Source organism: Dryobates pubescens, chromosome 16 (genome assembly GCF_014839835.1).
Source record: "Dryobates pubescens isolate bDryPub1 chromosome 16, bDryPub1.pri, whole genome shotgun sequence".
NCBI classification, from domain to species: Eukaryota; Metazoa; Chordata; class Aves; order Piciformes; family Picidae; genus Dryobates; species Dryobates pubescens.
The window spans coordinates 6,886,733-6,913,928 of record NC_071627.1 but is presented as its reverse complement, the minus strand read 5'-3'; the positions used below and the strand labels follow the sequence as shown (position 1 = coordinate 6,913,928).

The window sequence follows — 27,196 nt, the reverse complement described above, 5'->3', positions numbered from 1 at the left end:
CTTAAAAGTTCACAGAATCAGGACTTGTAGCTTTCTCCTACAGCTCCTCTTGTTAGGAGAGTGCCAGAAGAAAACAAAAAGAAATCCTTTCTTCCCAGTATCCAAGCTGTCAGGACAAGGCCTCGCTAAAGGTTGTTTTTTCTTTCCACTTGACCCCACAGACAGGAAAAGTAAGTAGGTAAAAAGAGTAGCAAGCAGAACGCACCTTCATGGATGACGTGGTTGTCAGCAGTGGGGGGCACCTACAGCCCCTTTCAGGAGGTTCAGCCTGCAGGTGAAGTCCCACTGCTACTGTAAATCATGGAATGCTTGGGGTTGGAAGGGACCTCCAAAGCTCATGCAGTCCAACTCCCCTGCAGTCAGCAGGGACATCCTCCACTAGACCAGGTTCCTCAGAGCCTTGTCAAACCTGACCTTGAACAGCTCCAGGGCTGAGGCCTCAACCACCTCCCTGGGCAACCTGTTGCAATGTTCCAGCACCCTCATGGTGCACAACTTGTTCCTAGCATCCAAACTCAATCTGTTCTCATTCCAAACCATTGTCCCTCATCCTGTCCCTGTAGGCCTTTGCCGACAGTCCCTCTGCAGCCTTCCTTCAGGTACAGGAAGGCTGCTTTAAGGTCTCCCCTAGAGCCTTCTCTGCTTCAGGCTGAACACCCCCAGCTCCCCAAGCCTGTCCCCATAGCAGAGGTGTTCCAACCACCTGACCATCTTTGTGGCCCTCCTTTGGACCCACTCCATCCAGTCCCTGTCCTTCCTGTGGGGAGATCTCCAGAGCTGGATGCAGCGCTGCAGGTGAGGTCTCACCAGGTGGCAGAATCACCTCTCTCCAGCAGCTGGCCACACTGCTTTTGATGCAGCCTAGGACACAGCTGCAAGTGCACTTCCAGGCAACTCCTTGATGCTCTCAGAAGGCTGGACCCTAATGTGATAGCAGGTACCTTTCATTCTGCACCTGAATGAAGCACAACTTGCTGTGCTGACCGCTCCCCTCCCAGGAGGGGGGAAGGTGCTGATGTTCTCCATCAGAGGCCAGGATACCAAGAACTCCATGTTGGACACTTTTCTGCTTTTATTTTAAAAAAATCCAGATGGATCCAGTAATGGGTTTATTATTTAGGAAACTGTTTTACTATAGCAGAGAACAGACACAGGATGGAGCAGAAGGCTCAGACAAGCAAAGTATTGAACTTCCACATAGCCTCTCGTGTAAGAAATAACGTTACAGCTAAATTTGAAGAAGTGACCCCTCCTCTGCTTCAACAAGGGCACTACCCCCCAGCTGCAGATCTGCATCTTCTCCAGCAACACGACCAGCCCTGGCACTGCTGCTCATAGGCCTTACGCCACCCACTCACAAGTACTGAGAGCCACAAGGAGGGGTCCACGCAGGTGCCATTCTCCTCCTGGTTCCAGCAGGACTTCCATCTCCACCCTTTGGCTTTAGTGACATGGTTTCCAACCTCTGAGATCAGATTTAATACACCATTGTGTCAAGTATCAGAAATAAAATGATCAGCAAGTCCCCAGGTGCCACAGGTGGAAGTCCCACGGGGGCGGCCAAACGCTTACAAGTTCGTCTGGCATGAAATCAGCTTTCATCAAGTGACAATTGATCTAGCAGACACATCACTAAGTTTATACATTAAAGAATTTTATATATAGAATACTGCAAAAACACAGTAAGTCTGAATTCTGCCCACTGCTGCTCAGGAAGGTCCCTTCTCTCCCAAGCTTCAAGGAAAAAAAATCGACCTCTTCATGCTCTGGTCAAGGCAAGGCAGAGACTTCTTATTGCTTCTCCTCCTTCTGATCCCCTGAGCTTCCAGCACCCTCTCGCTCGGAGGCCATCTGTGGAAGAGGTGGTGTGTTAGTTGGAACAGCAAAACTCTGCTCCTCTTTCCTCCCCTAGCTAACTGCTTTGGTTAGTTCTAGCCTGAAGAAAGCCTTCAGTCAGTGGAAAAGGCAACTGGCCACTGGAGAATGGAAACAATACAGAGTTAACCAGGTTGGAAGAGACCTTCGAGATCATCAAGTCCAACCTATCACTCAACACCACCCAATCAACTAAACCATGGCATCAAGTGCCTCATCCAGTCTCTATTTAAACACCTCCAGTGATGGTGACTACACCACCTCCCTGGGCAGCACATTCCAATGGCCAATCACTCTTTCTGTGAGGAATTTCCTCCTCACATCCAGTCTAAACCTCCCCTGGCACAGCTTGAGACTGTATCTTCTTGTTCAGCTCCCAATTGCCTGGGAGAAGAGACCAACCCCCACCTGGCTACAACTCCCTTCAAGTAGTTGTAGACAGCAATAAGCTCTCCCCTGAGCCTCCTCTTCTCCAGGCTAAGCAACCCCAGCTCCCTCAGCCACTCCTCACAGGGCTGTGCTCCAGACCCCTCACCAGCCTCGCTGCCCTTCCCTGGACACATTTGAGCAACTCAGCATCTTTCTTAAACCTTCATTTCTGCCTGACTACTGCTAAGAGGAAGGGAATCATCTAGGTTTTCAGTTTGGTACCAGAAAAGGAGCTTTCCACTGTGAGAAGGGCTTAGCAATACCAAGGTCACCTGGGCAGGGAGTGCCACTTCCTTCCTGGGAGACTTCTCTGCAGAGGTGAAGCACACATCTGCCAGAGTTCTTTCAAGTAAGCCCTTCACTGGGAAGGGGATTGGGAAGCAAGTCCCAATGACCTTATTGCTGTGGTTTTAGGTAGCCTGTTTTAGAATTACCTTTAAAACAAGTCCATATTACTTCTTTAGGCACTCTACACACCACAGGGAAAGTCCTGTTTGTGCTCTTCTTCATGCTCCCTAAGAGCTTCCAGCACTTTTCCATGTGACACTGCTCAGGAACCTAACACACCACCCGGGAGGGGGGCTACCTGCAGCAGCATGGCAAAGATTTCAGGCCTTGCACTACTTGACCTTCTACAGCTGCCCCTTCAGCACAGGGAGCTGCACTGAGACTCAGTGCTACCTCCAAGCACAGCTCTACCCAAATGTGTGATGTCCCAACTGCCCCTTCCCCATCCGAGTGCCACAGAGACGACCACGAACCTACCTTCTTGTATGCCATTTCAAAGAGTTTCAGGGAAGCCTGCTGCAGGTTGGTGGCTGCCTGCCTGATGTTCTCTCCTGTTTCAGTGTCTTTACGAGCCAGCAGCTCCCTCATTTTAGCAATTTCTTCCTTCAATTTGTTGCACTGCAAGTAAAGACAAAAACCCCCACGATGAAACCCTGCGCCTCGGGCAGTCTGCTTCTTGTCATTTCACCACCTACTGGCCACAGCAAAACTGCCCTTTTCTTTTTGGTGGTGGTGGTGTTGTCCAGAAGCCATGAAGACTGAGACTCAACCGAGCCACAGAGTCTGCAGAGGCTGGGACTGTGCTCAGATCCCACTGGGCACCTGTCCACTTGACTAAACGTGCCACAGTTGGCATTAATCGGTCGCCTCGTTTGCCGGCTCAGCAGAGGCGCCAAGGACAAAGAGCCCTGCAGAGACCGAGCAGCCAGCCAAGGATGAGAGCCACTCTCCTTGGCACACCTCAGCCACTGAGTCACCCACCCCAGGAGCCAGGCTAAAGGCAAGAGAAAGCTGGTTTGCATCCGTATTTAAGGCACTGTCAGGAAGCCAAGAGCAAGGCTGCTCACCACCCTGTTTAATCCCTTTGCTGTGTGTGGGAGAAGGAGCAGAGAGGCAAACAAAAGCAAGACTGTGCCATCCCCAGTCCCTGGAGCCATCTGTCAAAGCCTCCACGCAGTCTGGCATGTCCCTGTCAGACTGGCACACTGCTGGGAAAGGCAGGCCTGGAGCAGAGAGGTGACTGGGGGACAGTGGTGCTGCCAGCACACATTCAGCAGTATCTGCAGGCAAACCGCAGGCAGAGCTCTCGTCACCTGGGTCAGGTCACCATCTCCACCCAGACAGCACAGGGCTCCCTCCCAGCACTGCCCCACCTCCCCCTGGCATTCCCCCCCACAAGACATTACAGGGACCAGCACTGCCCCACCTTCCCCTGGTATTCCTCCCCACCAAAAAAAACATTACAGGGAACAGGGTTTTAGGCCCTCTGCTCCTGTGAGAGAAACTGCAGTGATCATAACCCCACACAGTCAGACAATATCCACCCTGGAAGAGAGGAGCAGCTGAACTGGTCAGAAGCTACACCTTGTTCCTTCAAACACCTCACAAAGCCCCAGGGAGCCTTTGGATTTTCTGCTTCCAAGAACTGATCACTTGAAGGCTGTGCAATCCATTTCAAACTTGGCTTCTGGTATTCAGAATGCAGAAATTAAACTCTCCTTGGAGTGATGTGGAAAGCACTCTTCTGATGCTAAATATCCTCTCCCAAGAAGAAAAATGGGAGTTAAGTGGCCAGTACAGGTGTCACTGCCTCCGAGTTCCTGGGTGCTTTGTACTGCTGGGGCTGCACTGCAGCTCTGTCCCTCTGCTAGCACTGCCAGGCACTACCCAATCTCCAGCTTTTGAGAGAAACTCTCCTCTCAGGCCACAGCACAGCCCTTATCAAATCACCACCAAGGCCAAGTCAGTGACATAATTCACACAGAAGGTTTTTCATTAACAGCTTCCCAGGCTCTTAGATCTTCAGTGACACTGAATTCACACTTTGAAAGAGGACATTTGCTATTATCCACACCCTGCTCCTCTAAGCATGGCCTTACATCCTCCCATCAGCCACCCTCAGCCACTCAAGTGCAAAAACCAGGAGCTAATGACTGTGCCATGGAAATACAGAGTTGGTGTCACTGGCCAGAGCCAGCTGGGAGTTAGGAATAGGAGCAAAGACTTAGTAAGGCATCTTACCTCCTTTGCTGTTATGGGATCAGAAGACCTACCTCATCTGCTGGCAGCTGATCCTTGAACTCCTCCATCTTGGACTCTGTATCATGGATGATGCCTTCAGCCATGTTCACAGCTTCCACACGTTCCTGGAGAAGAGAGCTTGTATGGAGCTACTGCTGACATGACCTGGCCACCTATGAGCTAGCAGCTGGCATTTAACTGCCAAACTCCATTCCAGCTTCCACTCAGGGTCCTTCTCAACAGCAGGGGGGCAAGAAGAAACACAAGCAAGCCAACTCTAGGTGTGCTCTGGTACCAGAACACCCACACAGGTAGCCTATGCAAGGCAGTCCTCATGCTTTCATACTTCCAGCTTAATTCCCTGGAAGTGGAAGCAACTCCAGCAGTATGAGTGCTGGCACACTGAAAAAGGCAGGGAGTGCAGGACAGCACAGCCTGCTCTGCTCCTCAGGAGAGCAACTGAGCTTCTGGCAACTGTTCTTCAGCTTTTCCAGCAAGGATACTGGAGACAAAGCACTGTGTTGTTTTACCACATCCCCTTACTACAAGTGCTTGTGAAACAGTGCAAAACCCCACTGTGCTAGCTAAGAAACACCAGTTCCTAATAGTGCTGCTGCAAAGACAACAGGGGACAGGGCAGGCTTAGGTACAGAGCAGCAGGAGTCTCACTGAGGCATAATTCAGTCCCAGTGTCACTGGCAACACTCCCTGGGACACCCAGCCCTCTCCACTTGAAAGAAAAGTCTACCTCAGCAAGGCAGTAATCACATTCTCAGGAGACTAACCACCTCCAGCAGAAAGCTGATGACAAAGATGTTGTTTCTACGACACATCTTTGTGGGATGCTGAGGTTCACAGCAGGAGGCAGAGGCCAGCAGAGTGATAACTCTGTGCATGCAGTCATGACACTTCCATGGCAGCAAAACCACGACCAGAAAGGTCTAATGAGAGAATGCTGACAATTACAGCCATGCAAGTCAGGTGAAGAGAAGTGTTTGTTAGGAAAGAAACCCAATCACCTGCACCTGATGGGCCACTGGAGCAAGATGAGGACTACCAAGAGGGAATAACCTCCTCAGCAATTTAAGACACAAAGTAAAGCAACAGGGAAAAGTCTCCAGTGCAGCCTCTTCACATGCTAGGCCACTACTTGTGCTTCAGGGCAACAATGTGGTTATTTGAACAGTGGGACTTTCACACCAAGGTCTTCAAAGGTTCTCCACCTGAACTACAAATGCTACTGAGCCAATGCTTTGTGGCTTGAGAGGTTCTGAGGCAAGGTGAATGTGAATTTATTCTATGCATTCCCCCCTTCAGTCCTCTTCTGATCCCATCACTGTTGAGGGTGAGACTTAGAGCTGCCTGAACAGCTGAGAGGTTTCTCCAGGCCAGGAGAACACAAAGAGGACCAATTCAGTGTGCCAGTTTCAGGAATCACTCAACATATGTTGGTGTCCTATCCCCAAGTAGACCTGAGCTGTGTCTGCTTAAAAAAATCAATGCTCTATATTTAGGTAGCATAATTCATTAGGACTACCCTCATTAAACCAGTTAGTTCCAGCCATTAATCCTATGTATATCACAGGTTCAGTCACTCAACCACAGTAAGTGCCAGCCTTTTCTTGACAAAGTCAGTGAGGCTTTCAAACACCACCTGAAGGCCTGACCTGTGCTGAGGGCAAACTCTGTCCTCAGATGAATACAGCACTGCAGACACCACACTGAGATGTAACTGCTGTGGAAAGCAACTTCCCACTTAGAGGAGGCTCAGGTGCAGCTGTGCTTGGCAGGTTCTATAAATTAAGCTTCAAAATAAACTCAAAGTAGTTTAAATATCCCCATTCTGCCTCCATTTAAATGGAACATCACTGTGAGAACCCAGTTAGCTTGGCTGAGAGCCCTGGGGCTGTTGAGTTTGGAGAAGAGCAGCCTGAGAGAGGCTCTTCTCAATACTGATCAACAGCTAGAGGATGGGGGCAGGAAGATGGGGCCAGACTCTTGTCAGTGGTGCCCAGGGACAGCACCAGGGGCAACAGGTAAGAACTGGAAGCCAGGAGGTTCCATCTGAACAGGAGGAGAAGCTTCTTTGGTTTGGGAGTGCTGGACCCCTGTGGGAGGCAGCACAGAGAGGCTCTGGAGCGCTTTCAAACCTCCCTGGCCATTGTGATCCTGGGCAAGCTGCTGTGGCAAGGGAGTTGGACTGGATGACCTTCAGAGGTCTCTTCCAACCCCACCATGGTGGGATTGTGTGATTCAAATGAACATCCAAGGTAACGAGATGGACAGTAAAGAGCACTGATGACAAGAAGTCCACCTTGAGTTGCAGGTGGGCTGGAACTAGATCTTTTCCAACCCAAACCATTCTGTGGCTCTCTGATAAAGACAGGTGAATTTTCTTACTGCTGCCTCCCTGTCCCAGGAGTTCTTTAGGGAGGAACAACACCACTTGGCACACAGGGCCACCAAACCAGCCACAAACACAAATGCCTCTGCCCACACCTTGCAACTCTGGAGTGTAAGCAGCAAGAAGGCATTTGGGTAACTGCACAAACAACACAGACCAGAGCCTACAGCCCCTTCAAAGGTGTGCCCAGCTAGCAGCACAGAAGAGCAGGTCACTGCCAGCTGGAACATAGCATAATGATCACATTACCTTTCTTCGCCTGTCTTCCTCTGCATATTTCTCTGCATTCTTCACCATGTTCTCAATTTCATCCTTGCTAAGGCCACCAGAAGACTGGATAACAACTGCAGGAGAGAAGCAGCATTCATTACAAACATGCTTTCATCTCTGGGGAAAGGAAAAGTGTTATTTTCCAAAGCCTCTCCCTGGCCCCTGGCCCTCTCTTACTCAGGAGCTCTGCACCTGTGAGGACCCTGTGGGCAGTACAAAGGCAGCCAGACTTTGAAGAGGCAGTGATGCTGCTGGCAAAACAAAAGCTTGACATCTTAGATCTATGAGCTCCTCAATTCTGCCAAACACTTCCTGTCCCCTGGCCTACAAGTCCCTTTGACAGCTCTTCAGTTATTCCTCCTGGAAACCAAGGACACAAAGCTCCCAACCCAAAAAAGGCTTCCAGCAGGTTAAAAACATTGCACAAAGAAAACCCCAGCCACAAAAAAAAATCCAGACAGGAGGAATGGTTTTACCAGGGCAGAGATCCCTGTCTGTGGGACAACAGCCCAGGCTGGTAGCAGGATAAGATAGGAGGACATGATTCTACAGGTGGGGGTCCTAAAGGTCCCCTAGTCCTCTCCATTTGTGCCAAAAAGCTCCCAAAAATACAGCCTAGACATAAGCAAAGCTCTGCAGTGAAACAATTTCAGTGGCAGAGGACCACACATGTGTCCTCTGGATGTAGATGTGGTATGGGGAGCTCAGCTTTATCATCAGGACCACATTTGCATACACACAGGCAGCTAAAGCCTTCTGCTTGTCTATTATCAGAGGTAGAAGACTGCCACAGATGGCAAACCTACAAGGAAATCAGAGTAAGCAGCAGTGTGGTTTTATGCTAGGAGCCAAGCAGGATGGTGAAGACCAACAATATCCCTTCCAGGTGCCAGGACAGAATTAACAGTGTTTTTCTTCACTGGAGCACATTCAAGTGGCTGTCTCAAAGAAACAACTGTTGGGCAGCCCAGAGGCCTCCCAGTTAAGAGTCACAAAAGAGATTTATTTTCCATCAGGGCCATCTACAACTGTTTCAAATTAATTTTCTGAGCCCACAGCAGTGCTTTAGAAAATGTCAGCTGTGTGCTTAATTACCCCACACCACCACACCCTGCACTGCAGAGCACAATATCCTGACAGCTTGAAGTCCCCAAGCCTCCTGCCATTTAGAGATGTTTACAGCTTAAATGGCTGGAAATGAACAAGGTGGTTACACAAAATACCTGCTGCTGCAAGATACTTGAATTTCAAACCCTTCCTAATGGAGTAATTGGAAGCAAAGCAGGGGCTGGGCACAGGGCTTGATCTGTCTGGCTGTACGTGACATGCCTTGGATTCGGCAGAGATCTCCCTAATTTGATTTCTCCCTTAAAAGCTGGCACCTTCACAGGCAGCCTCAGACAGACAGCAATCCCCTCCCTGTGTTAGCAAGGAACAGCATGCCCAGCAGCATAGCTCAAGAACAATTCATACTGGAGTCCCAAACCCTGATTTCTGTCCCTCTGGGGCAAAATGTCACTGCTTCAAGCTCCTCCAGTGACACAGGTGACTTGTGCAGAGCAAGAGGAGCACTGCTCCACAGACTCCTGTGAGCCCTCCATAGCTCACCTGTACCCCAACACCTCTCCTAGGACTGAGACACAGCTGATCCATACAGGAAACCCCAGCAAACAGCTGCACCCTTATGAAACATCACTGTGGTGATCACAGCAGACAGCAAGAGAGAACTGTCACACAGTGCAAAATGACTTGGAAGGTGGTGAAACCCTGCCAGCAAGGACTTCCTTGACCTTGGGATAGGCAGGTGCTTCATCTTTAAGGTGCAAGGAGAGAGCATCCACTGCTAGCAGGCAGAGGAGTGCTGGATGTTCCCAGAGGCTTTGCCTCCTGAGAACAAAACCACACATCAGCTGTCACTTCTCCCCTTCCCTATTTCATTTTGCAGTAACACTCAGCCCTCCTTTCCAGAAGAGGCTCTTAGGCTGAGAGGACTTCAGCTGCATGTGTGCTGCAGTGGCAACAGGTTGCCTGTTGATCAACTAAGATGCTGCAGAGTCCCTGACTCTGGCCTATGGGATGTCCATCAGTCTGTCTCCTATGGACAGAGACAGAGAGTTGGGGCTGTTTGGTCTGGAGAGGAGAAGGCTCTGAAGAGATGTTAGTGTGGCCTTCCAGTATGTGAAAGGGGCTACAAGAAAGCTGGAGAGGGACTTTTTAGGGTGTCAGGGAGTGATAGGACTGGGGGGGGATGGAACAAAACTAGAAGAGGGTAGATTTGGATTGAATGCTAGGAAGAAGCTCTTCCCCAGGAGGTGGTGAGACACTGGCACAGGTTGCCCAGGGAGGTGGTGGCAGCCTCATCCCTAGAAGTTTTCAAGGGCAGGCTGGATGTGGCTGTGGGCAATCTGATGTAGTGTGAGGTGTCCCTGCCCATGCAGGGGGGCTGGAACGAGATCCTCAAGGTCCCTTCCAACCCTGACAATTCTGTGACGGCATCAGGCAAGCATTCTACAATTCTATGATCAAGGCAGCACCCCATTACCTCTGGAGTCACCTAGGGTCACTTTGGGAGCCCAGCATGCTACAGCACCATTACTGCTCCACATTTGCTCCCTCCTGGCCAGGCAGCAACCCAGGGCACTTACTCTGCTGCTCGCGTCCGGTGCCTTTGTCCTTGGCGGAGACGTGAACGATGCCATTGGCATCGATGTCAAAAGTGACCTCGATCTGTGGCACTCCACGGGGTGCTGGGGGAATCCCAACCTGAGAATGACAAGTGCTTAGACATTAGCTCCCACAGGCATTGAGCTCACCAGCGCTGGGCACTCCATCTGCCAATTGAATCAACCATTAACCAAGTCCTCTAAATCCCTGTTGGTGCCACGTGGTTAATGAGGTGCACCTTGGCAGCTTTGAGAGGATACAGATCTCTACTCAGCACTACTGCACATAAAACAATGAGAGCTAGCCCCCAAGTTTGGTTTCAGGGTGACACAGGTTCTGCTTTACTGCTAAACAGGCCTCTTTTCCATGGAAGTGGATGTGGCAGGGCACTCTAGCTCTGGATACACCTAGGTTTCAATGAGACAGAGTCACAGGCAGTACAGCTACCTTCATAAGTACAGGAGAGAGTTGGGGCTGTTCAGCTCCAGGGAGACCTCACAGCTGTATTTCAGTATCTGAACAGGACCTACAGGAAGGCTGAGGGCTTGTGGCAACAGGAAGAAGGACAATGGTTTGAAACTGGAGCAGGGGAGATTTAGGTTGGACATTGGAAGGAAGTTCTGCACAGTGTGGCTGGTGAAATACTGGAACAGGCTGCCCAGGGATGTGGTTGAGGCCCCATCCCTGGAAGCATTCAAGATCAGGCTTGCTGCGGTCCTGGGCAACCTTATCTAGTTGGAGGTGTCCCTGCTGACTGCAGCGGGGCTGGACAAGATGACCTTTGAGGGTCCCTTCCCACCCAATAGCATCTGTGAATGGCAAAGGCCTTCCCTTCTGTGGGGCTCTTCATAGCAGCTGTGAGCTTAGACAGTTGTAACAGTGCCAAACGTTGCCCACACCGACCAAACCAATTCCGTGCAGAGAGCTGGTTGGGCAGCCACACTGCTCAGATGCATCCCTGGAGCATGTCTGTCTCCAGAAGGAAGGGCTGTTCCAAAGGCATTCATGGCAACGTGGCATGAGGCCAGAAATGGGTTACCAAAGGTGTCTTGGAGCCTGCTCCAAGTTTTCTCTTCCCTGCCCCAGAAGAAAGGCCAACATTCAGATTATCTGCAGCACAGGCCTGGTGCTCTTGCAGCTCTTTCTCCTCATGAGCAAAGAGAGCCCTTCTAGGTGACCAGGCCCTCAAGTCCCTGTGCCATGTAAGACTGCTCAGGAGCTTTGAGCCCCATCTTAAGTTTTACTTGCTCCCCTGCCACTGAAAGGCCATCCCAGAAGCAGGCTGTGCCTCTGGAGGCTGCTTTTTTACTACAAACAGCGTCAAATGTCTTCTGTAAGATGATTCCCCCTCAACATTGCCTTCAGGGGTCACATGAAATGGAGAAGGCTTTGAGTTTCTCAAAGAAGGTCAAGTCTAAGGTCATGCATGCTGAGTGGGAACGTACCAATGTGAACTGGCCAAGAAGCTTGTTGTCACTTGCCATCTCTCTCTCTCCCTGGCACACTTTAATCTCCACTTGGGTCTGACCATCTGCTGCTGTAGAAAACACCTATGGAAGAGGAACAGAAAGTTACTGGAGAGCCAGTAAAAGACAACACGTGAACTGCTGTGGTTGCAGACTAAACAAGGAACAAAGAGAAGCTCCTTTGAAGAGACAGCCATTAAATGTTTGTTCCTCTGTTAAAACAAGGTTAGCAACAGCCAAGCTCACTGGCGCCTTGTCCTGTAGGCAACTGAGCACAGGAAAACTGGCAGTGCCACGGCAGCAGCAGGCTGCAGCCAGCCATGGTACCAAGAGCAAGGCTCCTGCCCCAGCCCCATGCCCCAGCCAGAAGTGTTATCAGTAAGAGCATACAGCAGCAGACCCAGGCAAGGCACAGAGAGAAAGGATCCACCCAAGCCTGTAACACCAGAAAAAAGAATCCCCTCTGAGGCATGCAAACCAACAAAGGTGGTCTGGCACGGGTGTGGTGCTCAGTTACAGAAGGTCTCCACACAATTCTTCTTCAGAATGATGTGTTGACAGTTAGCATCATAGCACACACTGCAATCCTGGCCAGGCCACAAACACCCCTGGGGTGTCTTGGCACACATTAACACAACTTACCCCCCACTGAGGCACACTAATAATTAACACAAGTATTCAGTGGCTGACATCAAACTCTATTCCTATGCTGCTCCTCCTTGCCAGAGGAGACAAGACTATTCATGAGGATGCTTTGGGTAGCCTTCACTGGGTGTTTGAGCCCACTAAAGACCCACCCACCCAGAGTCAATGAGTACCTGGCTCTTCTTAGTTGGTATGGTAGTATTCCTGTTGATAAGCTTCGTGAAGACACCTCCCAGTGTCTCAATGCCCAAGGAGAGGGGAGTCACATCCAGCAGCAGCACATCAGTAACATCACCAGCCAAGACACCACCTTGAATGGCTGCCCCAATAGCCACAGCTTCATCAGGATTAACAGCTTTGCTGGGAGCTCGGCCAAACAATTCCTGCACAGTCTGCTGCACCTGAATGGAGAGAGAGCACAGCTCAGATGCTGAGTGAGCCACTGCCATCCCATGCTGTGGCCACAGGAACACACGAGCCACAGCTGAAGGTTTACAGCTTTATGCCGTCGTGGAACTCTGTGGCACAACAGAAACACTAAGCCCCAAGCCTGTGACTGCTCCTAACTTCTTCACCTTGGAGTCCCAGAATGGCTTGGGTTGGAAGGGACCTTAAAAACCATCCCATTCCAATCCCCCTGCCATGAGCAGGGACAGCTCCTACTAGACCAGGTTGCTGAAGGCCCCATCTGACCTGGCTTCTGAGCTTCCCCACACCCTGCTAGCCACACTTGCTTCAGCCTAGACAACCTTCACTGGAGACTTTCCTGCAGCCACATTTGCCAGCTACAAAGCACCACAGAAGTCAGTCCTGTCAGGTAGCCCAGCCACAGTCAGAAAGGATCACTCCATGCTTATGAAGCAGGAGTCAAGGACTGCTCCTAGGGAACGTGCACAAACCAACACTGGGCAGAACACAGCTGTCAAGGATAGCAGTGCTGCGGAGGCAGAGCACAGGGGAGGCAATAAAAACCCAGAGCAGAAGGCCAGTTCTTGTGAAGTGTTTATAAACATCTGAAGGGTAGGCATCAAGAAGGGGCCAGTCTCTTTTCAGTAGTGCCCTGGAATAAGACAAGAGGCAATGGATACAAGCTGGAGCACACAAAGTTGTACTTCAACATGAGGCAAAACTCCTTTGTTGTGGAGGTGCTGGAGCCCTGGAACAGGCTGCCCAGAGAGGTTGTGGAGTCTCTTTTTCTGCAGACTTTCAAGACCAATCTGGATATGTTCCTATGTGACCTGCTCTAGGTGATCCTCCTTTGGTACAGGGGTTGGACTTGATGTCCTCCAGAGGTCCCTTCCAACCCTTACCATTCTGTGATTCTCTGTGCATACCAAAGGTCAAAAGGAGCTGGTATGAAGTACAGCATTTTTGAACTCTATTTAATGGGCTATTTCAACAGAGCAGCAGATCTGCTGTGCCAGCAGCCAGCCTGAGCTGTGTCACTAGCTTGGCCCTGCTCTGCCCTTTGGGTAGGATGTGCTCATGACTGCAAAACGTTTGCTGCTGAAGCATCCAGATAGGAACGCCGTGAGGTATCTGCTCCAGAGCACAGCTCAGTAGCCTGCTGCTGCTGCTCCTCACAGAAGGGTGTGGGATTTGGTTCCTGCTCACAGCTGCTGCCCCTCCCCAGGCACACATGGGCAGAGAGTGATGTGCTTTGAAAACTGTGCTGGAAGCAAATGTCCAACTCCTCTGCACTTCAGCCAAGAGACATCTGCTGGGACTACTCATTGCAGAGGAAGACAATGTGTGAGCAGATAATTAAGTGCAAGCCTTTCCCTCTGGAGGCATATTTTAGAGTACAAAAGAAACATTACTGCTAACCACCCACGGTAGGTTTCCTGGAGCACTGGCCTTGTGAGAGCTCCAAAAGAGGCCTGTTCCCTCTGAGCAGGGTGAAGAAAGCCACCACACACACAGGAGAAGGCTCTGTGCACTGCTCTGAGCCAGAGCTCTACCTGCAGGCACTTGTGAAAGCATCTTGGCAGCTGAAAGCCACAGATGCTGTAGGTCATAAGCAGGGAGCAAAAAGAAAAAAGGATAATAAAAAATAATCAATATTGAGGACTGTCTTCCACCCCTGAAGGATTCATAATGTTTCAAGAAGGGTTCCCCCAGTCCTAGAAGTGCTTTTCCTCACTTTTTACACACTAACCACAGGGGTTTTCCTGTTCCCAGCTGGAAGAGCAGGGACTTTGGAAAGGTACAGCACACTTACTCCACTTGAGCTTTGCCCAGACCAGCAGCTTCTGTTTGTCTTGTCTGGTTCCCCTGCCTGGCTGACCTTCAGCACACACCAATATCACCTCCAGCCACCAGGCTCATTTAAGACAGGGAGGAAAAAGGCCCACCACCAAACCCAGAACTGCAGAATCACAAAAGGGTTTGGGATTGGAAAGAACCTTAAAAAAAATCATCTAACTCCAAGCCCTTGACATGGGCAGGGACACCAGCCCCAGGAGAAAAGACCTGCAAATCACAGATCTTAACAGCAAGCACAGTCCCAAGATTTTGATGATCTCTGTGGAAGAGGACAAGCTGTACCCTTGAGGACAGCGGTGCCCACACACGTTCAGCTCTGATTTCAGGGCAGCTAAGCAGTGTTCTGCCTTGCCCTGAGCAAGAGCTCATAAACAGACAGGGCTTCACCTGCAAGACTCTGCATGTCAGCAGAGCAAGCTCCTAAGCTACCTGTATGTGCTTATCACCACAGGATACCAGGGCCAAGTATTAGGTAAGAAGGGTTTTTGGAACAGCCAGCTCAATATGCTCGACACACTCAGCCTCAAGCAGGCTGCTGAACGCATGCAGCCAACAGGTAGCAGCCCTTCTGCTCGTGTTTCTTCACAGCTAGCTGCAAGTGCTCTACAGAGGTAGAAACCCACTGGAAGGTGAAGGTTACTGACAAGCTGTTGTCACTGAAGTGCACCTATACCACATTTCTGAAGCCCACAAGAGGAAGCATGCTGTGTAACTCAACAGCACTGCTATGGTCAGTCCACATGAGGAAGTCAAGGCGAGTTTTCAGGTCCTGGCACCTCCTATTTGTCCTTGTGAGGTGCAGCTCAGCTACAGCCCTCAGATCCAAGCTGAGCTAATGACACAGGATGAGAGGCCCTTGCTGCTGTTTTCACGTGACTACTGGGCATGTTTGCTCTGCTTCTGGGGGCCTTCAGCTGCTGAAGCTCTGTAGTTACCAGACTCCCAACCTTCCTGTTACAGATCACCCCCCGACAGAAGCTGCGCCAGCTTCGCCTCTAGCAGGGACTTAGCTCATACCTTCGGCATCCTGGTCATGCCACCGACGAGGATGACTTCACCGATGTCACTCTTGCTGACCTCAGCATCCTGCATGGCTTTCTGGCAGGGTGCCACCGTCCTCTTGATCAGGTCGGCCACGATGCCCTCGAACTGCGCGCGGCTCAGCTTCATGTTCAAGTGCTTTGGTCCAGAGGCATCCATCGTGAGGTACGGCAAGTTAATATCAGTCTGCAGCACACACACAGGGTGAAAAACAGCAACGGGAATGAGATACAGGCAGGGTTCAGATCAAGTTTCAGGCTCTGTTCTGAAGCTTTGACATGGATGTTGCTCTACAGCCAGGTCTTTAAGGGGCAGCAGATGAGCTTTTAACACTTTAGGCACTCCGTTAGCAGAACATCTCCTGCTCACAGTTGTTGAGTCTCAATTTTAATACTGTGCTATTGGATTGTTGAGCAAAATAACGCCAGTTCTATCTTATCCAGGAAGCAAGAGACAAAACCTTAGAAGTGACAACCTGGATCCCTTTCCTTTAGCCTAACACAGAAGCAAACCCACCTGCAGAGCTCCAAAAACCCTTTGCCGAAGAACTTAACGTGCTGTGTAAGGTAAGCTGCTTGAAGGCAGTAACTCACAACTCTCCTCTAAATGCAAACAGCTCATGTTGGACAGCCAATCCATTGCCATTTAACATGAAGTTGACATCCATGAGGATGAGGACAGACTGAGGGAATTGGGGCTATTCGGTCTGGAGAACAGAAGGCTCCCCAGAGACCTTCTTGTGGCCTTCCCGTATCTGCAGGGGGCTACAAGAAAGCTGGGGAAGGACTTTTTAGGGTGTCAAGGAGTGATAGGACTGGGGGGGATGGAGCAAAACTACAAGTGGGTAGATTCAGCTTGGATGTTAGGAAGAAGTTCTTCCCCAGGAGGGTGGAGACACACTGGCACAGGTTGCCCAGGGAGGTGGTAGCAGCCTCATCCCTGAAGGTTTTGAAGGCCAGGTTGAATGTGGCTCTGAGCAGTCTGATCTAATGTGAGGTGTCCCTGCCCATGGCAGGGGGGGTGAAACTGGATGATCCTTGAGGTTCCTTCCAACCCTGACAATTCTATGCTTCTAAGTTCATCAGTGCCTGAGACCAAAATCTCTTCTGTGAATGATCCTACAAATTCACATGCTGGATTTCCCAAGCAAGTCTCAACTGAAACCATCTTGCTCAAGTGCTGAGTCATGCTGACATCAAAAGCTACTACAAATAAAGGCATTGAAAACTACTGATGCTTTACCTTTACACAACAAGAACTCAAGCCATGTTCAGGATGAGAGGTGTGCACTCACTTTATAAACAGCATCAAAAGCAAGGCCCAAACCAAGCTGTTTCCTCCTCACTGCTAAAGAGTTAAGGAATTCAGTTTTTCCTGGTATGACCAGCCTGTACTTGCCAACTCTTGAGCTAGTAAAACAGAGCCTGCTATGTGTCTGGCAGAACTATGCATCCATTGTGACTGGCCTAAACTCCTTGCTAGGAGCTCCCTACTGGCCAATAAAAAGACCACCATCAAAAAGGAAAAAAATATGTTTATTCAGAACCTAGAAATTGGCAGAGTCCCCATTTCAATTACTATATAATTGACCTTAATTTCACTTAGGCAAGATTATTACACACACCCCCCCCCAACTTGCTGCCTCTCTAGCTCCTTATTCAGCAGTGAATAAAGGACATGCTTGAATGCATTAATATACAAAGTGAGTGGAAAAAATAAAGGGTGTATGTTGCCCATTGTCTAGGCAGTCCCATAGGCAAATAAGCAAAGATTCTTTCCAGAAATTATGTCTTATTAGACAAATTAGCTGTTTCAATGGAGTGAGCAGCACCAAGGCTCTGGAACTGCTTGCACAAAGCTGCCAAGTGCTTCCAGTAACCCAGCAGCGCCAGCTACAGCTAAATGCCCTGATTTCCTATATCTAAATTACAGAGTTAAGTTGGGAACAAGGCCACATTCCCTGCAAGATAAGAAAATATGATGCCAGAAGAAAGGCACAACCCAGCACCTGCTAACATTCTGAGCTTCCAGCTACTAACTGTGCTCCTAAAGTCTAACAGAAAGTCCTTTAGCAGGATAGAGTGATGTCATTGCTACACAAAAAGCAGAAGCTTGTTCTGCTACCACAGACAAAAAAACAAAGCAGCAACCATCTCACAGAACTTGGTAAACAAAAATAATGCAGACCTCAGTGTATCACAATGTTCTACTGCACTGCTTTGAGCCCAGCCACCTACCTGCACAGATGATGAAAGCTCACACTTTGCTTTCTCTGATGCCTCTCTCACCCTCTGAAGGGCCATGTTGTCTTTAGTCAGGTCAACACCCATCTAGGTGAGAAACAATACGGGTTAAACATTGCACAAGAGCCACAGAGAGGTCTTCTTCATTGCAGTTCAGCCTCCCACCACTCTTAAGCATGAAGATGTTTGTGGAAACACAGCCCAGGATGCTCATCTTCAGCTGATCTCCTGCTTCTGGCAACTGTATTTAGCATTTCAAGAACATCCACTAACCCTCTGACAATGATTATACAGCAAGGAACTGATTAAAGCTTGGAAAAGCAGTCACATTATGGAACATAAAGGCAAGACTGGATGGGTAAAGGAGGTGGAATTACACTGCAGCCAACACTGTACTGTATGCAAGTCTGCTGACACATCCAGTAACAAAAGTCTCTGTTCCAATTGAAAGCAAGCAGACTATGTACAGGACAGTCCTAGAAGAAAGAAGGCAGAGTGATGCTATTCCAGTCTTCCAGAAAAGGAATATTCCACCTCAAGGAAACAAGTTTGAGAACTGGAAGCAAGGCCAACAGACATCTTAAATTTCAACTGTATGATAAATTACAAACCAAGTCTAATAATTAAGAAAATTACCTTTCTGCTATAGGAGTTCAGTGTAAGAGGAGATAGGATTTTGATGAGATACTTTACCTCTCTCTTGAACTCTTTAACAATATGCTGCAGCAAAGCCTGGTCAAAATCTTCTCCACCTAGGAAAGTGTCACCATTGGTAGACTTCACCTCAAAGACTCCCTTCTGGATTTCCAAAATGGAAATATCAAATGTGCCACCACCCAAATCATAGACTGCAATCCTAGAAGGAGAGAGGCACAAAACCAGAGACAAAGCTTGAAAATCCCACTCCTCAGGAGCCGAAGTGTGCAGAATTCACAAAGTTAAAAGCCTCTCTAAAGTCAGCAGTAAGCAAATGCCACAGCATACACCCTCCTGGAGCACTCCCAAGTCCTCATGAAGCCTGCTCAAAAGATGAGCTGCAAGATGCTTAACCTTGCCCATTACTTCAGAGAGGGCAGCTCCTCCTCCAAAGCAAGACACCCTCCCATCCAGCGCCAAGGCCAGGCACACCAAGACCATTATGAAACATGTTTTTCAAAGCCTGAGGCTTTCACAGCACCATTATCTACAATCAGAAATACAAAATCTGTTACCAACCCCCTGCATTTATATAACCACCCCTCACAGAAGGCTGAATGTAGACAGGGAAGATTATGCCAGCTGTGGAGACCAGGCACCAAACCTCAGCGCACCTCTGGTGCTACTCCAGCACCAGAGAGAACCTCTCACCCAGCTGTCCTTAACCACACCTAGCTGTAAGTAAGATAATTAAACTGACATTTAGCTTTGATAATTAAGTTGTAGCTGCAAGTTATGAACTCACTGTAAGGAGTAGGGTTGGCATAGAGCAGAGGTGACATTACGCAGCACTGACTCACAGCGGTGAGTCTGCTTTGGCAGAACTCCAACCCATGATTTTACCAAACAGAAAGCAGAAGAGGCATCTGCAAAGCAATTTCCAGCACGCTTACTGGAGAGGGTAGGAGTTATGAACAGGCACTTACACTTTGTCTTCAGACTTGTCCAGACCATAGGCAAGTGCAGCTGCTGTTGGTTCATTAATCACTCTCAAAACATTCAAGCCAGCGATCTGCCCAGCGTCTTTAGTGGCCTGAAGGTAAAAGAGGAAGAGTGCTGACTGCTGAGGGAAACAAAATCATTTATAAGCCCCCAATCTTCCAGTTTGGTCAATACCTGTCTCTGGGAATCATTGAAGTAAGCAGGGACTGTGATCACAGCATTCTTGGCTGCATGTCCCAGGTAGTTTTCTGGAAGAAAGAAGAGACAAACCAGAAGTCATAAGAGAAGAATAGGACCAAATGATGATGTAGTTTGAAGTAATTTTCCTGAACTAAGAAGAGAACACAGGCTTGCTGCTCAAGAGCCTGCTGCTTTCTAGGCAAATGCAGATAGAGCTGTGCAGAATTCAAGTTTTCCACATAACATGGAGTACTTTGTGGGCTTCTGACAGAACTAAGCACCTCTGCAATTAACGAGTGACTGGATGCTGCTAGCAAGTGGGAACTCATCTGAGAGCTTTTAGTGCGTGGGACTGAAGCTGTTCTCCCTTTTTGGGGTGTTCAACATGTGATGCACTTCAAACTTACTCATTTTCACCCTGTTTATAGAGCCTGCTGTAGATAACCTTTATATGGTACAGATAACAGACATGAACTTTGCAAAGGTTTGACCACAAGTCAGCAAAACCAGGTGTTGCACCCTTGAGGCCACTCTTAGGTCTTTGTGACTTCAGGTCACAAACTTCCCTCAAAAAAGAGAAGGATGTCATCAAATGCAGATTCAGACCTGCTGAACAATAAGAATGTGCATGGTGCAGTGAGAATGCAGAGAGAGGATTTACACCTGTGCATTAGCTCTGCACAACCCTTCCACACAGATCATTCCACAGCTCATGTGGCATCCAGGCCAAAACCCAACAGCAAGCAGAGCCCTGCTTAAGGCAGAGGAACATCACCCTCAGAGTAAGTCAGACTGATCACACCTAGCTGCTCACATTTTGGATAGAGCTTTAGTATGTGTCCAAGACCCAACCCCCCAACATCTCTGGGTGCAGCTCTACTAGCAATGTTTAGCCTTGTCCTCCAAACACTTATCACTGGATGCATGATTATCAAACAAGGCTATGGAAGGCAGCTGTTATCTCTATGTATGATACTCAGCTCCTCCAAACCCCCAAACACATTAGGAATTGAAAAGGAGAGAGAATAAAAAACCCTACACCCCAAAACCACAACAATAAAACTTTCTGCAGGCCAATGGATATTTTCCCCTAGTGAAGATCTAAAGTCAGCACTGGCTAAGAATCCATTCCATCAGTCCCCAAATCAGGTCCCTTAAACACTCCTTTTCTTGCTACAAACCCTGCAGTTGATTAAGGACAAAGTCACTCAAATCCCTGGCTGCTCTCCCAGCCTGGGAGGCACAAGGCCTGCAGCTCAGGAGGAAAAGGAGTTTCCCCTTCTGAGTAAGCATGGGTGCAATTTCCTTCAAACTGAGCATCAACTCAATCAGTATTCAATTTTAGTCAGAATGTTGTCAGCAAAGCATTAGTATCTTGCCAAAAAAATCCCAGGCTGAGGTAGGCACTGATCTTCCTTGAGGCTCTGTAGCATCACCGCAGCCTTCCACGATCTGCTCCACGCAAGGACCTGCTCTTGAAGGACCCCCGTAGCACAAGAACTACCTGGGGGCTGTACTCCCCATTTACCACAGCCCAGCAGCGAGGTCACACTGGTGCACACTGAGGGCAAAGACCAAAACAACTGTACCAACCTGCAGTCTCCTTCATCTTCATCAGCACAAAGGCACCGATCTGGCTCGGAGAATAGAGCTTCCCATGAGCCTCTACCCAGGCATCACCGTTGGAGGCACGGACAATTTTAAACGGAACGTTCTTACTGAAAGAGAAGGATTCCACCCTCAGCTCCTGCATCAGCACACAGCACTAAACTCCTACAGCCAGCAGCAGATCAACATGTAGGAGTTCCAGACAGACAAAGAATGCTGAAATTGCCAACAGCAGCCTCAAATCCAAGAGTCCCAGAAGCGCCAGTGTACTACTGCTCTTAATTAGCTGCATCATTTTAATCACAAGCCTTAGGCAGGATCATACAGCTGTGACTGTAAGCACACTCAGGAATGAGAGGTCTCCTTTGGCAGATGCTTTTAGCAAGAAGAGGAGGCTGCCTGGCAAGACAGACCAAATGGTGGACCTTTGACTTCTTTGAAAGCCTCACAAAGGTTGGCAACAAACATGGCAAAACAGAGAGGGGAGATTGACATTAGGTATTGAGAAGTCATACTTCAGTGAGGGAGGTGAGACACTGTTATAGGTTGCCCAGAAAAGCTGCAGATATCCCCTCCTTGGAAGTACTCAAGGTCAGGTTGGATGGGGCTTTAAGCAACCTGATCTAGTGGGAAAATGTTCCTCCTCAGTGTGCAGGTGGATTGAAACTAGATGAGCTTCAAGATGCCTTCCAACCCAAACCATTCAGTGATTGTCTATAATGCACACCTTGAGTATTGTGTCCAGTTCTGGGCTCCTCAATTTAAGAAGGACACTGAGGTACTTGAACATGTCCAGAGAAGGGCAAGAAGGCTGAGGAGAGGTCTCAAGCACAAGCCCTATGAGGAGAGGCTGAGGGAGCTGGGGTTGTGTAACCTGGAGGAGGCTCAGGGGAGATCTTATTGCTCTCTACAGCTTCCTGAAAAGAGGTTGTAGACAGGTGGGGACTGTCTCTTCTCCCAGGCAACCAGCACCAGAACAAGAGGACACAGTCTCAAGCTGTGCCAGGAGTGGTTTAGGCTTGAGGTGAGGAGAAAGTTCTTCCCAGAAAGAGTAATTGGCCATTGGAATGTGCTGCCCAGGGAGGTGGTGGAGTCACCATCCCTGCAGGTGTTCAAAAAGGATTGGATGTGGCACTTGGAGCCATGGTTTGCTTGTCAGGAGGTGTTAGGTATTAGGTTGAACTTGATCTCTGAGGTCTTTTCCAACCTGGCTGATCCTACAATTCTAACAACCTAAACAAGATCCCTTTGAGACACAAGGGCACGACCACTTCCCCCGACGAAGGCCTCATTACACAGCATTGCATTTGGTGCATTGCCGGTGGAGTATCTTCCCCCTCCCCCTCACTCACATATCCTTCTTCACTTCAGAGTCATCGAAGCGCCTCCCGATCAGCCGCTTGGTGGCGTAGAAGGTGTTGTGCGGGTTGGTCACCGCCTGCCGCTTGGCCGGCATCCCCACCAGCCGCTCCCCGTCGGCTGTGAAGGCCACAACGGAAGGGGTTGTCCTGGCACCTTCCGCGTTTTCCAGCACCTGAGGGAAAATTGTAACAGGACACAGTCAAATAAAACATGTCCCCAGAGAACATCCCCTCAAGTAAAAGGCACTGAGGCGGGTCCAGAGAAGGGCAAGGAAGCTGGTGAAGGGTCTGGAGACCAGGGCTGGTGAGGAGCAGCTGAGGGAGCTGGGGGTGTTCAGCCTGGAGAAAAGGAGGCTGAGGGAGACCTCATTGATCTCTGCAGCTCCCTGAAAAGACTGGAGCCAGGTTGGGGTTGGTCTCTTCTTCCAAGAAACAAGTGACAGGACAAGAGAAGACAGCCTCAAGGTGGATGCAAGGGAACAATTTCTTCATGGAAAGGGTTGTCAAACCCTGGAACAGGCTGCCCAGGGAGCTGATTGAATCATCATCCCTAGAGGAATTTATAATGCATGCAGATGTGGTGCTGAGGGATGTGCTTTAGAAGTGGACTTGCTAGTGCTGGGTTAATGGTTTGACTTGAGAATCTCAAGGGTGCTCCCCAGCCTAATCAATTCTGTGAGTTTAAGACCAATTTAGACATTCAACTTGCAACACCATCACTGCAAGCTGGGGGTTCATGTTTTACTTACTTTTGCTTGCTTTCCTTCCATAACTGCCACACAGGAGTTGGTTGTCCCCAGGTCAATTCCAATAACAGCACCTTTAATTGCTTCTGAGCTGCAAAGCATATTGTGAGGGGGAAAAAGAAATCACTACTAAAAGAAAACGACAGCAAAAACTTCCTACCCTGAAGACAGAACAAAGTCATTTGTCACCAGATGTTCAGGAATCCACCTGGACATTGTGATCCTGGACAAGCTGCTGTGGGTGACCCTGTTTTAGCAGGGGCATCGGACTGGATGATCCCCAGAGGTCCCTTTCACCCCTTACCACGCTGGGATTCTGTGAAATACAGGTTGTATTCTGGCTCTTACACAAGAGTTTAACCTTGCCTCTCTGTTTTCAATTGGATCACTTGCAGGTAAACTCTTGCTTGTTAAAATAAACCTCTAAATTATTATTCCTCCCCAGAATAACCTTTTACTACATATATTGCCAACATCTTGTTAGGATTTTGACATAGACCAGTGGCAACTAATTGTGTCCCTACACACAGAGGGTCTCTTTTGAATTACTTTTGATGTCCACCAACTGGAATCAAAATGCTAATATTAAATTGTACTGGGTTTTTTTTGTTGTTGTTGCTTAGCATGAAAAGAATACAGAGAGACAATAAATTACTCCATTCATGCAAGGTTCTCTGAGCCAGAGCCAAAGATGGTTATCTTTTTGATCCCGAGGGCAAGAAATTAATATAATGTTGAAAAATGGGAGTGGTTCTTACATGAGACAAAACTGAACCTCCTTCTCTTTCCTAGAGAGAGTATGTTGCCCCTTACAACAGGCTGAAGTGAACTCCTGAATCAGTTTTGCCTTAAACCAAGCCATGTCCTGGGATGGAGGAAGCACACTGAAGGTAGAGCAGGAGTATGTTTATCACCTACTCAAAGTGTTAAGTTGTTCTAACTCCAGTTCAAACATCAGGCAGTGATCTCAGAGATGTGCAGCTGCTCATTTCCTCTGCACAAAGCAGAATGGGGCAGTCTTCCTAACACACATACATTTCCCACTGTGTCCCGAACCAGCAACAGCCACAAAGGATCAAAGTTACACAACTGCTACACATTTCCCATTAGCTTGCAACAGGAAAGAAACAGGGATTAAAATCCACAAGCTGCTTGAAACAAGCTTTATCTATAGGGAAACAGAGCCACTCATAGGCCTCCTGCTCACTGCAGGAGGGTTGATGACCTTTGGAGGTGCCTTCCAATCCAAATCATTCTATGACTCCTCTCATTTCACACCAGTCTAGAAGTTGTTCCTTCACCACTTGGGGTGTTTTTGTTTGGGTGGGAGATATGTTTGTTTGTCAAACAGATCTCAACAACCCACATTTTCTAGATGCTACTGGTGGTGAGAGAAGAGGCAAGAAGTCTTAAAGCTCTGCTTGAGAAAAACCTAAACACCACCACAAAGAGATGAAGAAACTGCCTTTAAAAAGTTAAATGCATAACATCTAAGTTTATCTTGCCAGCTTTGCTCTGTTACTCCATCTCTGACTTCAATAATCAGTCTTGGTATCAGGAACAGAGTGAAAATAAACATCAACCAACCAAACTGAAAAACGAAAAGGAGATACTCACGCATATTTTCTGCTGGATGCTGCTCTGAGAACATTCTGACTGAGGCCATTCCAGAATGTCTATAAAGCAAAGACAGTCAAATGAAAGCTTAGCTTTAAATATTAAGTGAGCTTCCAAAGGAAAAAAGTCTGAAGCAACAGAGCCCCACTACAGTGTCCTGTATTTAGAAACTTCACTACAAACTAAGGAAAAACTTGAGAAAGACTCAAGCTGACACAAAGCTTCAGTTACTACATCTGGCGTAACCCCGGTTTGTATCATCAGAACAGAGCTATCTTTCTCATACAAGCCAGTCTCCAAATATGCTACCAGACCAAAAAAAAAAACCACTTATGTAAATTAACTCTGAACCTTCAACTTCCACCAAACAGCAGCAGATAAACATTAACCCCATTCCTCAAAGCTTTATGTGCGGTCAGCAACAAATGATCGACTACATCCCTTCAAGAACCTGGAGCCCAAATTTTGCAGGAAGTCTTCACTTGGCACAAACAAAACAGCACCTTCGAGACTTCTGAAAGCAGCATCCCTTATTCTGAGAACGAGTTTTTAATAAGGTATCTTATCACTAACAGGACCAGGGCAACACATGAAGATTTTGTTAATTCTTGCAAATACTTGGCCTAGCTGCACTCTCTGAGCAGATGTGGGCTGGGGAAGGCCTTGTCAGCACCGTGTTTGAAGCAGCGACCTGCTCTGCGTGGGAGACACCGATCAGCCCGTCCGGCACAGAAAGCTACAGGATTTGGCACCCGATCTATTTACAAACTGCTTTACCAACACTCTACCTTCCTGATCTCCACCATAACTCTCACATGGAATTGTACAATCTTACTATAAAGCTCCTCAAAAGTAAGCCCAAACACGTGGAACACACTGCTGGTACGCTACTCCCTCCTCAGCCACCAGCTGCTGTTAGCCCCTGCACGGCTATTAACGCTTTTTTTCCCCTCACAAAACTCCCTCCACGCCCGAAACAGACCAAGGAGCCAGCGGCCTGGGCCCATCCCCGGCACTGTCGGGACTCACACGCTAACAAGCAGCTTCCCCCGCCATGCCCGTAGCCCCCTCCCGACCTCCTAACGCTCCCCCAGGGCTCGCCCGTCCACTCTGGCGTCCTCGTCCCCTTGGGCCTTCCCCGTCCCCTCCGACCTCCCCTAGGCCTCTCCCGTCCGGGCCCATCCCCCCGAGGCCTCCCCATCCCCACCTGCGCCAGCCCGGGCGGCGCGGGCGCGGGGGCCGCGCGCGGCAGGAGCAGCGGGAGGCGGGCGGCGGCGCGGCGGGCGCTGAGCATGGCTGCAGGGCGACGGAGCAGGACCGGTGGCAGGACAAGGTGTGCGCGGGGCCGCGGCTCTTCTGGAAACCTCCACCCACGTGGGCCGCGGGGAGGGGCTGAGAGTGCGTCGCAGGACCCCCGGCGCGGGCTGCCCGGAGAATCGCCTGATCTTTACGCGCGTTCCTTGGCTCTCCGGTCGGAGACCAGCACCCTTAGCCGGGCTGCGCTCTGCAATGTCGAGACTGCGGGAGAATCCGCTGCCTCAGGCCGCATGGACTGGGGCGCGAGACGGGCTTCGAATGGGTCAGCTACACACCGGCACGGTTCCGACAGCCCGGGTCCTGCGGGAGGCCGCGCACTCAAGGTCGGACAGGATAAAGCGCAGGCCGATTGCAGTGGCCTTGCGTCAGTCCGGGCGGTGCGCATGCGCCTTTGGCTCCGAGCTGCCGCATGCGCAGCGAATGACAGCGCGGGGCCTGCGCGCATGCGGAGGGGTGTGCGGTGCGGCGGCAGCAGCAGCTTCTCGCGGCCGGGTTCGGGGTCTTTGGCGGTGGGGGTCGGGGGGTGTCTCTTGTTGCTGCTCAACCGAGTGGCAAGGACCGGGAACGTGAGGCTTTCCCCTGCAGGCAAAGGTGAGCCTCCAGCTCCCCAGTGCACAGTTCCCAGCAGTGCTGCAGGCGGGACCGAAAGCAGCACAGTATCAGTTTGTCACGTAGAATCAGAATAGTCGGAAAAGATCTCTACGGTCATTTAAGGCCAACCGTCAGCCCAATACCACCATGGCCATTGAACAATGTCCTGAAGTGCCAGTGCCTCCAGGGGCGGTGACTCCCCCACCTCCACGGGCAGCCTGTTCCAATGCCTGACCACTCTTTCAATAAAGAAAATTTTCCTAATGTCTCGTCTAAACCTCTCTTGGTCCAATTTGAGACCATTTCC

The 27,196-nt window shown here is 49.5% G+C and overlaps 1 protein-coding gene and 1 non-coding gene across 2 annotated transcripts; both read right to left on the bottom strand.

Moving 5' to 3' along the window:
• Positions 1–1,633: 1,633 nt before the first annotated feature.
• Positions 1,634–26,365, bottom strand: HSPA9 (heat shock protein family A (Hsp70) member 9). The gene is made up of 17 exons (XM_054168282.1): positions 26,189–26,365; positions 24,982–25,040; positions 23,368–23,455; positions 22,610–22,791; positions 21,243–21,367; positions 19,644–19,717; positions 19,454–19,560; positions 18,525–18,687; positions 17,826–17,918; positions 15,565–15,774; positions 12,456–12,683; positions 11,617–11,721; positions 10,153–10,270; positions 7,487–7,581; positions 4,866–4,958; positions 3,070–3,210; positions 1,634–1,851 (listed from the first exon to the last, which is right to left on the bottom strand). The coding sequence occupies exons 1-17, from the start codon at positions 26,273–26,275 to the stop codon at positions 1,792–1,794; spliced, it is 2,028 nt and encodes a 675-aa protein (XP_054024257.1). The 5' UTR covers positions 26,276–26,365; the 3' UTR covers positions 1,634–1,791.
• On the bottom strand, positions 12,142–12,213 carry LOC128897981 (small nucleolar RNA SNORD63). Its single transcript, XR_008462651.1, has one exon. It is a non-coding gene; the product is annotated as a small nucleolar RNA SNORD63 (small nucleolar RNA).
• Positions 26,366–27,196: the final 831 nt, after the last annotated feature.

Bases quoted from the DNA above. Each gene is read 5' to 3' on its own strand.
- HSPA9 (XM_054168282.1), bottom strand. From the start codon at position 26,275: ATGCTCAGCGCCCGCCGCGCCGCCGCCCGCCTCCCGCTGCTCCTGCCG. The intron at 19,718-21,242 runs GTTGGTACAGTT...TCTTTCTTCCAG, and splicing joins GAAGATGAAGGAGACTGCAG to AAAACTACCTGGGACATGCA. The intron at 18,688-19,453 runs GTAAGTGCCTGT...CTCTCCTTCTAG, and splicing joins GACAAGTCTGAAGACAAAGT to GATTGCAGTCTATGATTTGG.